Source organism: Chelon labrosus (genome assembly GCF_963514085.1).
Source record: "Chelon labrosus genome assembly, chromosome: 16".
NCBI classification, from domain to species: Eukaryota; Metazoa; Chordata; class Actinopteri; order Mugiliformes; family Mugilidae; genus Chelon; species Chelon labrosus.
Genome location: NC_140349.1, coordinates 22,004,143 through 22,017,533, shown reverse-complemented (window position 1 = coordinate 22,017,533; position 13,391 = coordinate 22,004,143). Strand labels below are relative to the sequence as shown.

Sequence of the window (13,391 nt, the reverse complement as noted above, 5' to 3'; positions counted from 1 at the left end):
AATTATAATTATATTTAAATTAGTTTCTTCTGTCCATTTTACTGGCATAAACGAATCACAAAGTGAGAGCCAAAGCACAAAACACTGGCACCAAGTCAACACTATAAAATGATTTGCATGCTCCCAGTGAATAAAACCTACAGAACCACATCAAACCCACTCAGTTCTGACAGTCAGGTATGCTGCAGTTCTCAGAGGTGTTGGGGCATTATCACATCCTGCACATTAAACCCTGCCTGAAATGCCCCTAATCTTTAGCCACGGTGATTCTGTGCAGGAAATAATCTGTCTACGGCCTCCGGAGCTCTGCATCTGCTATGTGTGTGCGCGCAGAACTGCTTTTTTGTGATCCTAATATGAGGGAGTAGTTTAGTCCGTGCAGTAGGAGAGACCGTAAACAGCGATCGAATCACTGTCATTAAATGCTTCAGTTAAGTGTACGGTGCGATCCTTCACGCGCTATCTATTTTTTCTGAAGGGCACCGACAATTGAAATGTCAAGCATACACTTCTAAAGGGAACCCGGTAAGGGGTTATTTCCTCTGTCTGTGTATGATGAATGTGTTTCCTTTCGCTGGCTGGTGCATTTATGCTCAGGAGTTGGTCGGCGAGGTGGGCAGGCTCAACGCGTGACCTTGTGGAGGGAGCTGCAGAGGAGAAGGGAGGGCCGCTGCCTTCCAATTACAATATGGATATGATCCTCGCTGTAATGTGCAGTGCTGCAGCGGGTGCACGTGCTATAACCTGGTGAAGGAGGATTGCAGTGAGTGGATTAGATGTAGGAGGATGCCGTGCTTCAGAGCATTTACCTCGGTTCATGTGTTTTAAAAGGGCTACAGTTGGCATTTGTTGTAGTGGGACGCTGAGAATTACCACCTGATTCAGCAGCAGCTCCCCTCGGCTTCACGGGGTCTCAGCTGTCCAATACACAGCTTTAACGCTTGGGTGAAAACGCACACATGGTCTCCACAGTCACAGTCACACGTCGGCTCAGTAGGTCTACAGCAGTGAGAGCATTTACACTGACAGTATGAGCTACAAGTCTAAAAATAATACCTCTCTCTCCCAGCAACTTGTAACTGAGCTTTAAATCACATAAAGGACTGAAATTCCCTCACAATCTCAAACGTCCTCACGGGAACAGTGGGGCGCGGTGTCAAGCGCCGGTCCCCACAAGCACGGCAAGCTCACACACGCGCCGACACACACGCACGGTGCTCCAGTCATGACGGAGCTAAAAATAGCCATTAGTACTGCGAATCAGTATTGCCAGTGAAACGGCTTTGTGCGTCGCCAAAGATCCAGATTTTGATGCTTGGGCAGGCTCAGAAACACTCTGTCGCAAATTCGGAATACAAAAGAGGGCGAGACACGCGAGGAATCCCTTTATGATCTGAACAACACGTAATTGTGTTTAGGAGTTACAGCATGTAGAACGCACCAAGCGTGAAATAAAGTGGGTTTTATGCCAATTTGCCCGAGCCGCTGTTAGTTATCTACAACATTTTTAATTAAGCAATACAATTGAATGATTAAAAAGCTGGAAACTGATATGGTTTTCTTTGGAGTTAGACGTTTGAAATTAGCTGTTCTACTGTGCCGCAACTTTACCCTCTCATGTTTAGTCTGGAGGGCCTCAGAGTAAGACTAGAGTAAATGTTTCACTCGGATCACATGTATTCCAATTCAGTTTTATTGGTATAATTATAATACGAAAAATGAAAACGTAAGAGTTTGGCAGATAATGAAGCGATAGACTTTCTGCAGGGTGAGTCAGTCAGTCTTTAACCCAAAGACAGCCAAACGTCCTAAATCACTGAACGAGCCAGAGCCATAAAATTCCCAGACACCACTCTAAATTTTCTGTTACACAATGCTGGCACAATGTCAGGGTCACCTCTTCTGTTCTGTGGCAGATGTGGAATATACGGTTGTTTTATTATCCACTGTCGTCTGTGGCTTGCTCTGCTTAAACAAAACCATTAGTTGTGTCTCTAATTAAAGCTCCTTTAAACTGGCAGATGTCAAAACACCACCAGGGCATGGTATGGTAAATTTGTTCACATTCACTCGTCACCGTAAGGCTATGCTCGTTCGTTTCAGGAATGGTGCAGGGTTAACACGAAACGCTGCGAGAGATTACTGTACTCACACGGACTTCAAAGACGGCCGTGTCCAACGCAATGTGTGTAATTCAGACACAAAATGTGCGGTCATGAAATCGTTCCCTCTGTCAAGTGAGATTTTCTCACACTCAGTTCCCTTTGGATGTGCCCAGCACACAGCTCAGCCTGTTCAAACATGATCCAGGCCATAGTCAAGCTAACATTATTTGATTATGTTTGCAAGCACACGATGGGAAGTATTTCTGTGGTTTCCATGACCGAGTTCAGTAATTATAGGGTCTTTCAGTTAGATGAATACCTGTAAATGAGGGATATAAAGTACTTCCACCCTAGTAAATTGTATCTGGTCAGGTTTAATAATGCCATGGTAATGTATTTAAGGTGCAGTATATCTTGTTTCACATAGCAGTTTATATTTTAAACAGACCAACACAGGCCCCGAGTGGTCAGGGGCCTTCATGGTTAGAGCTTCTGTTTTCAGTCAGTGTTAACACTTGTTGTTGGACAGTGAATCAAACTGCAAAGAGATGGAAAAGAACGGCTAAGAGACGGAAAGAAAACAGGATAAAGAAATGCAAAACTACCAGAAAGAGATGCAAAACGAGCACAAAGAGAAACAAAACTAACACAGAAATACACAAAATGACTACAAAAAGACGCAGAATGACCATCAATGGCTATGAAGCAATTCCAAAATACAAAAAAGATTACACAGAGATTCAAAACGACCAAAAAAAAAGGTGCAAAAGAACATAATATGAAACCATACAATGTCCTACATAACCACAGAGATGTCATAAAATACTACAGAGGCTGAAAACAGCCACAGCATGGTGAAGTAACAACAAGGCCACACAAAGCTTCTGAAAGTGAAAACGTCCAGAAAAGTGTCTCAAAACAACCACAAAGGCACAGATCACGACCACTAAGAGATTCAAACTCCAGAGCGATGGTCAAACAACTACAGAGGAACAGATAACAACCACAGTGAGGCACCAAACGAACACAAATACATGCAGAAACACTGCAGCGTGAAAGTCACCGCACTGAAATGCAAAACAGCTATAAAGCAATTCCAAAATAAAACGGATTGCACAAAATGAGAGATTCAAAATGCCACACAGAGATAAGAAAAGAACACAAAAATCTATTGAGATGCTAAACAGCAAAATACACAAAACCATTCCAAAGAGATAAAAAATAAAAAAAAAAAGGTCCCAAATTACCAAACAGAGACTCACAAACACTACAAAGACCACAAAAAACACGAGGTGAAGCTACCACAAGGCAGCAAAAAGCATCTGAGAGTAAAAATGGCCCTAAAGAGCGACCATAAAGAGCAAAATAAAAGCAAATACTCAAAATAAGACATTCCAAGTGACTGTTGAGAGATGTCCTCAAAACAACCACAAAGGCACAGATGACTACAAAGGAGACACAAATCAACTCCAAAGTGTCAAAAAACTACAGTGAAACAGAAAGGGACCAGAAAGACGGATACATGACAGCTCCAAAGGCTGCATCATCTGTGGCAGTCCTGTGTCTCTTTTGTTGAGGTTTGCTCTTAGCTTACAGAAGTGGGGGATTTTTTACATGTCCGTGTCCAGGTGACCTTTGTCAAATAATCCATTTATGGCTCGACTGTAAATTCTCTCCTGTAAAATCTAAAATCCTCAGTGTTCACATATGAATTAAAACTGCTGACATTTGCTGTGTCAGGCCAGCCGTTCATCCAGCGAAACCAGATTACTCAAAACCAACACACTGTCGAATCGAGAGCTGACTCACAGATGAGAAAGCGTGTGTGAGGATGGAAGCATCCGTTCCCCTTACCTGTATTTTCCTGTGTTGTTGCTATCAACCTGTGGGGCACGCGAGGGGAGACCTTCAGCCCCGCTCGTATCTGATAGAACCTGAGGAGGTGGATACAAACAGAACAGTCACACTAAAACCTGCACTGATACACAGTGATACATGCTTGCATCGATATAAAAATATGGGAGGACTAAAGGGCGTTCAAAATACTCTCACCCACCATCATAGCTGAGGAAGGGAATATTTTTGTGCGTTCTTTAAATTATTTACGTGGGAAAATAGAACTACGAGAGCTGTTTTTTAAATTAGTTGCAGTTAAATTTGTAAATTTGTGGAACATTACTGCTTGAACTCAACACAGATGTTAGCTAATAAGTTACATAGTCATTTGCTAACTCTGTACAACCACATAAGCATGAAATACCAGATTTTGACCAATAGTCAAATGTGAATAATATCAAACTGCATCAAGATGGGAACCCATGATCCTCTGTATTCTCTGCTCCCATGTACTGTACGGCTCCCAACAAAAACCTTTAATATCTCTATAAAAGGTATTTGGGGTTGAGGTCTAAATTATGCTTTGAATATCTGAACTTGCATTTTAGCAAAATTGCACTGCTTTCAGTAAGAATATGAATAAAAATGACACTGACAAGTTATGTGCAAACACATTTTGACTAATCCAAACTATTGTGACATGTCATTTATTTATTAAACTGACCACATTTACACTACAGATTCGTAAAAAAAAAAAAAAGCATTTACAGCCAGCCCAAACTCTAATTTTAGATATCGGCATTTAGATTTGGATGAGTCAATATTCCCATTTACAGTGTCAGTGTCAGTGTCGTGACGGTTGACATTCAAATTGGAGGCTAACTGCTCCAGATGAATACCCTTCTCTCAGCCCTGCCTTTCCAAGCAAGCAAGGAGAACTGACGGTGACCGCCACTTCAGCGCGAAAATGTGAAACCGCTTAGTTTGGCCTTTCTGGGCTGCTGGAGAAAAATTACATGCACCCCCTCCCCCCGTTGCATTGCAGATATGGAAGACTCAGTCTAGAAAACGACACAGACCATATTAACACTAGTAATATTATGATTATGAATACTATATTCCAGTTTTGCCAATAGTTACCCATAAATCTTGCACGTTGGTCCTTTAAGGCATAGATTCTCAACCGGGGGTCCGTGTAATTGCAAGGGGTCCGTGAAAATAAAATGTCTTTTAAAAAAGATCCTTTGACATTTATAGAAATGGCATTATTTTATTCAAATGTGACTGAGACCTTTATCTACCTAAACTACAGAGCATAACTTGGCCTTTTTTCTCTAATTCCATCTGTTTCACAAGTGTAATTCATTGTATTTAAATAAAAGATATCACACCCGTTTGCACTGTTAAAGTTACTGCATGACGCTGTTAATACAGACTTAACAGGATCTGCATCCTTTTCAAATGATGACCCCCCTAGTGTTTCAGTGGGCATACACCATTCATTTCTTCTTAATAATGCTTTTATTGTGAAATATTTGCAGGAAGCCGATGTGGTAAAACTCATTAGATTGCAAGGTTCAGGTTAGCGCTTGAAATTAAGCTAATGTTTCAAGCAAACGAAGAAGATGATAAGCACAATTACACAAAGAAGGAGAAGTAGAAGAAAAAGAAGACGACGACGTTTTAACTTGACAACATGGAGAGATGGATCAAATAAAAAAAAAAAAAAGAAGGACAGCTTGTTTCCAGGTAGCTTTGCTTGTTGCTCGACATGTCTTTGCCCGAGCATAATCACTTCCCAATGGAGAGACTGCAGACCAAATGTCCCATAAGTTGGTCTAGCTTCCAGACTAGAATGTAATACTATAAATTTCCCAAATAACAATAATTATTCAAACGTGTTGTGTTCAGACGTATATAAAACCCCTGATCAGATTATAAACATTTTATTTAAAGCACTACGAACATCTATGAACTATGAGTGTTTACAGGAAGCTCAACAAAATTATAAAACTAGTCTATTACATCACTGCAGATTTGGTGTTGCCCAAGCACTCGTCATGTTGCCAGCTATTTCAAAATGAACTGCAGAACCAAACATATACACAGCTCCTACTACTCCCATGATGTACTGCACCCAGTCTGTACTATATGCTTCCAATAATAAATGACACCATAATGTCATAATGTTTATTATTAATTAATTAATAATAAATAAATGTATTTATTTATCCCAGGCCGTCTCCTGCTCTTTGACCAATGAGCTGACAGCTGGTATGGGGGGTGAGGGGGGTCCTAAGGGTGGATCAAAAATTTGCAGGGACCCCAAAAAGGTTGAGAACCACTTAAAGCATGCTTTGACATGCCATGAATCCAGCTTCAGACTGAGTTTGAATGTGAATTAGGACCAGTGACTCGTAATACCTTGTTGTGTGATGTCTAGGTACTTAACAGTTTGATTTGTGAATTAAAGTTATCTAAGTTGAATTATTACAAAGTAAAAAATCCAGTTTTACTTTTTATGAGTTTTTATGAGTCAGAATGTAGAGATGTCTCAGATTTGGGAGAATGCATTACAGATATTTGTTATGTAGTCCCTGTGGACCGTTTAGATGATGAGAAGGCTTGGCACAGAGATGCTGACTGTGGTAACGCTCTGTGTCAAAACAGAACAGCAGACGGTCTGTGTTTGACAGAACAGGTTGTGAAGTACTTTTCATGACGTGTGTGAGAAGTTAACAATCATGTTCAAAAAAATCTTTCATGAATTGTACAAGTGTTGCTGAATTATTAAAGAATGTTGGTTAAATGGTAATTAATAATGTAATGCACTTCCACTCAAAGGCTGTAGTACAGTATACTGTGCGATATCAGACAAGTGTCTGGGTGCTAAGTTTCTGGCGAACCTTTGCGGCACATGGCGGTTTCACTTTGAAAACAGAAGAGTTGAACATGGATTGTTTACACCATATTGCAACCTTTAGGTCATTCTGTCAGTTAAGGACAAGGCAGCTTTGTGTAATAGCACACGTCAGCCCTCTGGGGACGCTCCGGCAATCAGAGAGACCAAAGCATGGCTGCGAACACAATCATCACATTAGAGTGTTAAGAATAGAGACTGGAAAGACAAGCGCTCAGGATAAATATGGGATGTTTATGGATTGAAACGAGTCAATTAACTGGTGGAATCGCTACGTCAAATGAAGACGTGTGTCTGTAAGTGTGCTCACCATTCAAATTTCTATGAACTGCATTATTATTTACCATAGCTATTGAGAGGCTGAAAGACACATATCCAAAATATTTCTTATCAATGATGGATGAGTGAAAGTGATTTGAGTGTTGCTCAACAAGACTGAACGGTGATAAGAAAACTCAGCTGGGCTCTTAATTTGAGCATCTTGGACTTTGCCTCTATCAGGTAAAAGCTAAAATTCCTGTGCTTATCTCATTCTTCGCAAATCAGATGCAGATTTAATCGGGTATTTTTAATGCAATCAGTGTACAGCCGGGGCCTGAAGTGTACAGCTGCGTGGCCTACCAGTTGGCTCCAGGGATTAGTGTGGACTTCAGCAATCACATTAGATCTTGGCAACTAAACTGTTCTTATTCTACGGCACTTCATTTTCACACAGTTTTCTTTCATGTTCACATCAGAACTCTCGTCCCATCTGAAGCAACATGGCAACCGGTAAAAACAAACATATTAGTGCACTCAGCTGAAGGGATTACCGTGATAAAGCTTTAGCCCATCCCATTTAGACGGGGGAAAACCATTTTGATAAAGCTGGTGTTTCAGCGCGCCAGATGGGAGGTTTATATCTCTTCCTGCAGACACACCATAGCAGGATAATGATGGTCCTTTTAAATGGTACAGATTATCACAGAAAAATATTTTTAAAAATTGTCATATATATATAGAGAGATATATGACAATATGATAAAATTAATTAAACAGACCCAATCCACAGAGGCCCCTCCCCTCATCCCGTAGGACCCAAAGGCCCCCACTAACAACATTCTGATGCCAGACACCACAGGACACCCCCAGAAGGCCCATGTCCATTCTCTGATGAGTCACAACTGTTTTGGAGGCACAAGGGAGACCTACACAAAAATAGGAAGGTGGTCATAATGTTATGCCCGATCGGTGTAGATATTTCTGTGTTTTTTACTTTTTGGACAAATTATTTTTAATCATTAAAGATATTAAAAAAAAAAAATCATATTTACTTCTATAAACCAAATGTATTCATTTATCTTTCTTGTGCACATTAACCAGCTATATTATACAAGTAATTTTTAAATTAAATTAAATTAATTAAATGGCTACTTGCAATTGATAGTTATTGTAGAACTTGTGAAAACCATGCGTGCAATTTCTTCCTTCTTCCCACAGTGTGTCCTTTTATCTTTTAATCTTCCCACATAAAGCAACACCTAAACTTTGAATCTTACTATACATTGAAATCAGTATAATATGGTATTTAAAATACAGTACTTTAAAATACAACTTAGGTAGCCAAAGTGCATGAAATCCACAACAGAGCTCATAGTGGCTAGGTGTGGTGTATAGTTGAGGTGGTTGACTGCTATGGTGCTGCTTGGGTTTTCTGTGTTTTGGTGGTTTTTGAACAGCTTTGGGCTATATCTGTTCCTCACAACCCATGGAGTTGCAGCATTGTTAATGATATTCCATTTTCAAATAGAGAGTGGTAATGGTAATAAGAGCTAGTTCCATACATCCATACAGTAACAGTATGTTTATGTTCCGCTTGTTTCACTTTACGTAGGTAACCAGAGACTGGAACATCCGCTACAGACCACTGTCATCTACAAAGCACTGAATGATGAGCGAACCACAACATGCGTAAATGGGAGGGGCTCTAGCAACTAGAGTTACTCTGGTAACACATTATTTGGATTTCTTTATGGAGTGTGAGAAAGAGAACAAAAATACCTCTGCACGCAATTGGACAATCATACCACCATTCAGAGCTATTTTGTTAGCCACAGTAGAGTTGTGACGTTCGCGAATGAACCGAATCTATTGAACGGCTCTCTAAAACGAATGATAGGAACCAAGTCGCAGCTGTGACTCGTTATTTATTTATTTTGTTTTTGCTGTGTTTCAGACAACACAACAGCATCTGGGTGCACTTTTGTGATGAAAAAGTGTAATATTTGCCAGAATACTATAGCGGTATAATGGAGAGCATAGCTGTGTCCCAAACAATTGTCCTGGGTTCGATGCCTGGTTAACGCATAGGTTTATTTCCCATCTAATTAATAAATTATCTGTCTAAAATCCACATTTCAGAATCTTGAAAATAAACAATATAATCAAAATGAGCCAGTCTTTTAAACGGCTCTTTAAAAGGAGCGGATTCACAAGATCCGGCTCCCTCTTATGGGCCGTAAATCCCATCTCTACTCTACAGCACTCAGGTGAAGTGTATGACTACGTCGCTGCTATGGTGTATTCACACTAGTAGTGAGAGAAGTTCTAGAGTCTCTGCTTTAGAGGTCACTGAGGACACTGAGATCTGGCTAAAATCATATTTCTTTTCTTGGATGGAACGGGGCAGACCAACAGCATATTCTTTGATTAGCAGCAGTAAGACATGAAGGAGCACATGACATTTAAATTACCTAATAAATTCAACCATACCCTCGTCATTCCAGGACGAGCTATATTTTCATTAGTATTGACCATTACATAATACTGTCTTTGTACTATGCTTCACAGGGTTGTCGTCAAATGGAGGGAAAATGCATTCCATACTTTCTGTTACATTATATTGTAATCAGTTATTTATGTCGTGTGCCTAATCTTTTTTATTTGATTTAGGTCAATTTATGAATAGAAGATGTAAATTCCTTACCCCCTTTGAAAGAGATCCACATTGTGAAACCTGTGCAACTCTAGAGAAAACTCCAGTGTTCCCTGTACTTCAGACATGATATAATCCCACTCATCACCTGCCGAAAGAGAAGACACACGGACAGTAAATACGACATATCAGAAAAAACGAGCCAAAACAAAAAAAGCCAGAATGCACAGTGATAAAGACAAATGATGACATTTCTAAAACTAGCTCACTGTGGTGTCCTCTGAGGTGACACTGTATGACACAAAGAGAGACACCTTGGTCTGAATATGGTTATTATCATCAGGTTAATGCTGGAAAAAGGACCATGACCCTGTGACTGGAATATTTCAGCACAAAAGCACCGGTGTGCGGAGCTTCTGTGGTGTATCTGTCTTAGTAAGAAATTCAATGAGCTGCTGCCGTTCAGCATCTATTACTGTAAATGTCAACCCTACCTGACCAATGAGGCAATTACAGTGTATTATCCTTCTGCACTGATACATTTATTACACAATTAAGCTGCACACTGTGTTTGACACAAAACATTTATTTTAGTAACTTAAGTTTTAAGTATGACAAAAAGTCTTTGGTACAAGATTCACGTTTGCACAAAAGAAAAGGTGATTGTAAAATGGCAAAAGCATGTTAAATTTTACAATTTCTGTCACACCACACAGACAGCACATCATCTGTCCATCAGTTATCTGTTGGACCGCCTTTAGCGTTGATTGTAGCACGCATTTGCTGTGGCGTTGTTTCGACAAGCTTCTGCAATGTCACCAGATTTATTTCCATCCAGTGTTGCATTCGTTTTTCACCAAGATCTTGTCTTGATGATGGGAGAGTCTGACCACTGCACAAAGCCTTCTCCAGCACATCCCAAAGATTTTCTATGGGGTTAAAGTCTGGACTCTGTGGTGGCCAATCCATGTGTGAAAATGATGTCTCATGCTCCCTGAATCACTCTTTCACAAACTGAAGCCTTTTTTTCCGGTTAGCCTCACTGATTAGTGGTTCTCTTAAGGCTACACAGCTGTTCAGTCGAAATGCTCTTGCTTTCACTATTAAACATAGCCCTGAGTTCTACTCCTGTTTTCTTCTATGTTTTTTCACCTAACGTTTAAGTGATCACCGATCCCGATCAATCAGGATTTTTTTCCGACCACATTTCTTCCTGGAAGACGATGGTTCCCCACTATCCTTCCAGTTTTTAATAATGTGTTGGACAGTTCTTAAGCCAATTTTAGTAGTTTCTTCAATCTCCTTAGATGTGTTCTCTGCTTGATGCATGCCAATGATTTGACCCTTCTCAAACAGACTAACATCTTTTCCACAACCACGGAATGTGTCTTTAGACATGGTTGTTTAAGAAATGAGAAGCTACTCATTGCATCAGTTGGGGTTAAATAACTTGTTGCCAGCTGAAAAATAACCACGCATGCAGTAATTATCTAATAGGAGGCTCGTATCTATTTGCTTAGTTAAATCCAGGTGGCAGCTTTGTTTTTGGCCAGGCAGTGTATTATGCTTACTGGTCCACATCATTAGAAGATGCAGACTTGAGAATATAGTGTGTAGAGAAAGCGTCCTGGGATGTGGGATGCAGTCAGACTTGGCCGCCACCAAAAGGAGATGAAACAGCGTTTACACCAAAGTGGATCAAATGAACCCTCAGTGAATGCTTTGAAATGTAATCTTTGTATGTCTGTACTATAGGGACAGTGTTTCTGTAAGGGTTGTAGAAAGTGACATGGAGAGTTGTTAGAAAGGAAAACACACCGAGCCATTACAGAAAAACACAGCCTTTGAAAACTGTGAAACATCTCTCAGAAGTGTAACTTGTCCATTACAACAGGCCCTTGGAATGGGTGATTTAAAAAGGCCAGTTTCAGTCCACCTGCTTTAAGCAGCGAAGATTTACTCAGATGGACTGGCTTTATTGCACCGCAGCTTAGACACAGGGGTGTTGTCAGATGTTTATTTGACCTGACTGAAATGCAAAAGCCGTACCTAATTACAGCCCCCACTCCCTTTATTGCAGTATTACAACTTAAATTGAGTAGCAGTATCTGAAACAACATCTTCTCAATTTCAAACGGCGGTAGTCAAAATACAGCTTTTGATTTCAAGCCAACAATCTGGAATGGTATTAACCGGAATGATAGCTGTCCGTGAGTTAGTCCATTTTGGCTGTTTTTCTTTTAAGAAGTCAGTGCCAGTCAAGAGGCAGCACACCACTGATGGTCTACTTGTTCTTGTATTGCAGTGTAAAGTTGGTTAATACAGCTATGTAGCAGGACAAAGACAACATGCTAATATGATGCTGTTTAGCTTAATTGTTTGTATTTAAGAATACTTAAGTTTATCTTGGGTACTACTGAAGCTGAAGGGATGTTATCCCACTTCCAATCAAAAGTAGTAATGTCAGCCTAAACCCATAATCCTACAATCTAAGGTAGACAGTTACTGATGTGCTCCACAGCCTTGGAAAATGCATTCTTTGTTACTGCTAGATCAAACAGATGCATTTAACGCATTACCCAACATTTAACACTGATGCTTTTGGTTTGGAAAAAAGACAAAAAATGCATAGGCAGCCACAATCGTCTTAGTTCTGACAGTGTCTAAAAGCTTGTTGTTTTACTGGGTTGAGGGGAAGGGTATTTAATCTGTAATTTGGAGATTGGATGAGGTGGGGGTAAGTACCCCCCAGCCCAGAAAAATAACAAGTTTTTAGACACTCTCATTGTCAAAACTAGTTTTAGTTTTATTTACTTTTAGTTACTAAAACTTTCAAATAGAGTAAGAAAAAAAAAAGTAGCTCCTGCTAATCCAAACTCCACATTAGGTTGCAAGTAACAGTAATCCTATAAGAGGAAAAAATGATTCCCCAGAGTCCTTTCCTAACACTAGAATCTGTACTTGTGCAAACAGGGTGAGTCTAAGGTGCCTTTGGAGTTGGCAGAGAAACACCCTTCTCCACCTTAACTTATGCTGATAAGATGGATTATAAAAATCATGCCAAGTGTAGAGAAAGACGTGCCAGTAAATCTTCAACAAAATACAAATGCAAGCCTCCCAAACTGGCAGCCTGGTGGAGAATATTAAAGCACAGGCTCATAAAAACATAACAGTACAGACCAGGGGAACACGGTAACCTTTAATGTCAAACGTCAGCTGGCCTCTGCTTCAAGAAGCTTGAAGAGAAAGCTCAGAGAGCTTTTTGCCGACTGGGCATGCTCTTTATGACATCATATTGTCTTGAGCCAGTTTTAGGTGATTTGATGGGAGACTAGGGGACGCTGGCGTGTGTTTCTTCAGTTTTGATTAATATATAGCTGAAGCTGCCCCATTGCTTCTCTAATTCACTGAGCTGTACTGTAAGACAGCGTCCTTGTTATCTGTTATCTGCTGTCTCAGAGATTCATGAGGAGCAGCTCACTTCTCCAGCAATGTGTTAGGTAGGCAGTAAGGAGGAGAATGAACACTGTGTACCTGATTAAATAGAGGGCCCCCCAGTCAAGCCAACAAAACAATCTCCCCGAACCTACAGTTATAGAAAAAGAACACAAGATGC

General features: G+C 40.3%; 1 protein-coding gene across 1 annotated transcript in view; it reads right to left on the bottom strand.

Annotated features, from left to right (window-relative positions):
- Nucleotides 1–10,138, bottom strand: part of fam135b (family with sequence similarity 135 member B) — a 38,498-nt gene extending 28,360 nt beyond the window's left edge. Inside the window, exons 1-2 of the mRNA XM_084563534.1 lie at nucleotides 9,827–10,138; nucleotides 3,960–4,039 (exon numbers count right to left, since the gene is read on the bottom strand). Of these exons, the coding sequence (XP_084419660.1) occupies nucleotides 3,960–4,039; nucleotides 9,827–9,903 (157 nt within the window). The 5' untranslated portion in view covers nucleotides 9,904–10,138. The remainder of the gene's footprint in view (nucleotides 1–3,959; nucleotides 4,040–9,826) is intronic.
- Nucleotides 10,139–13,391: the final 3,253 nt, after the last annotated feature.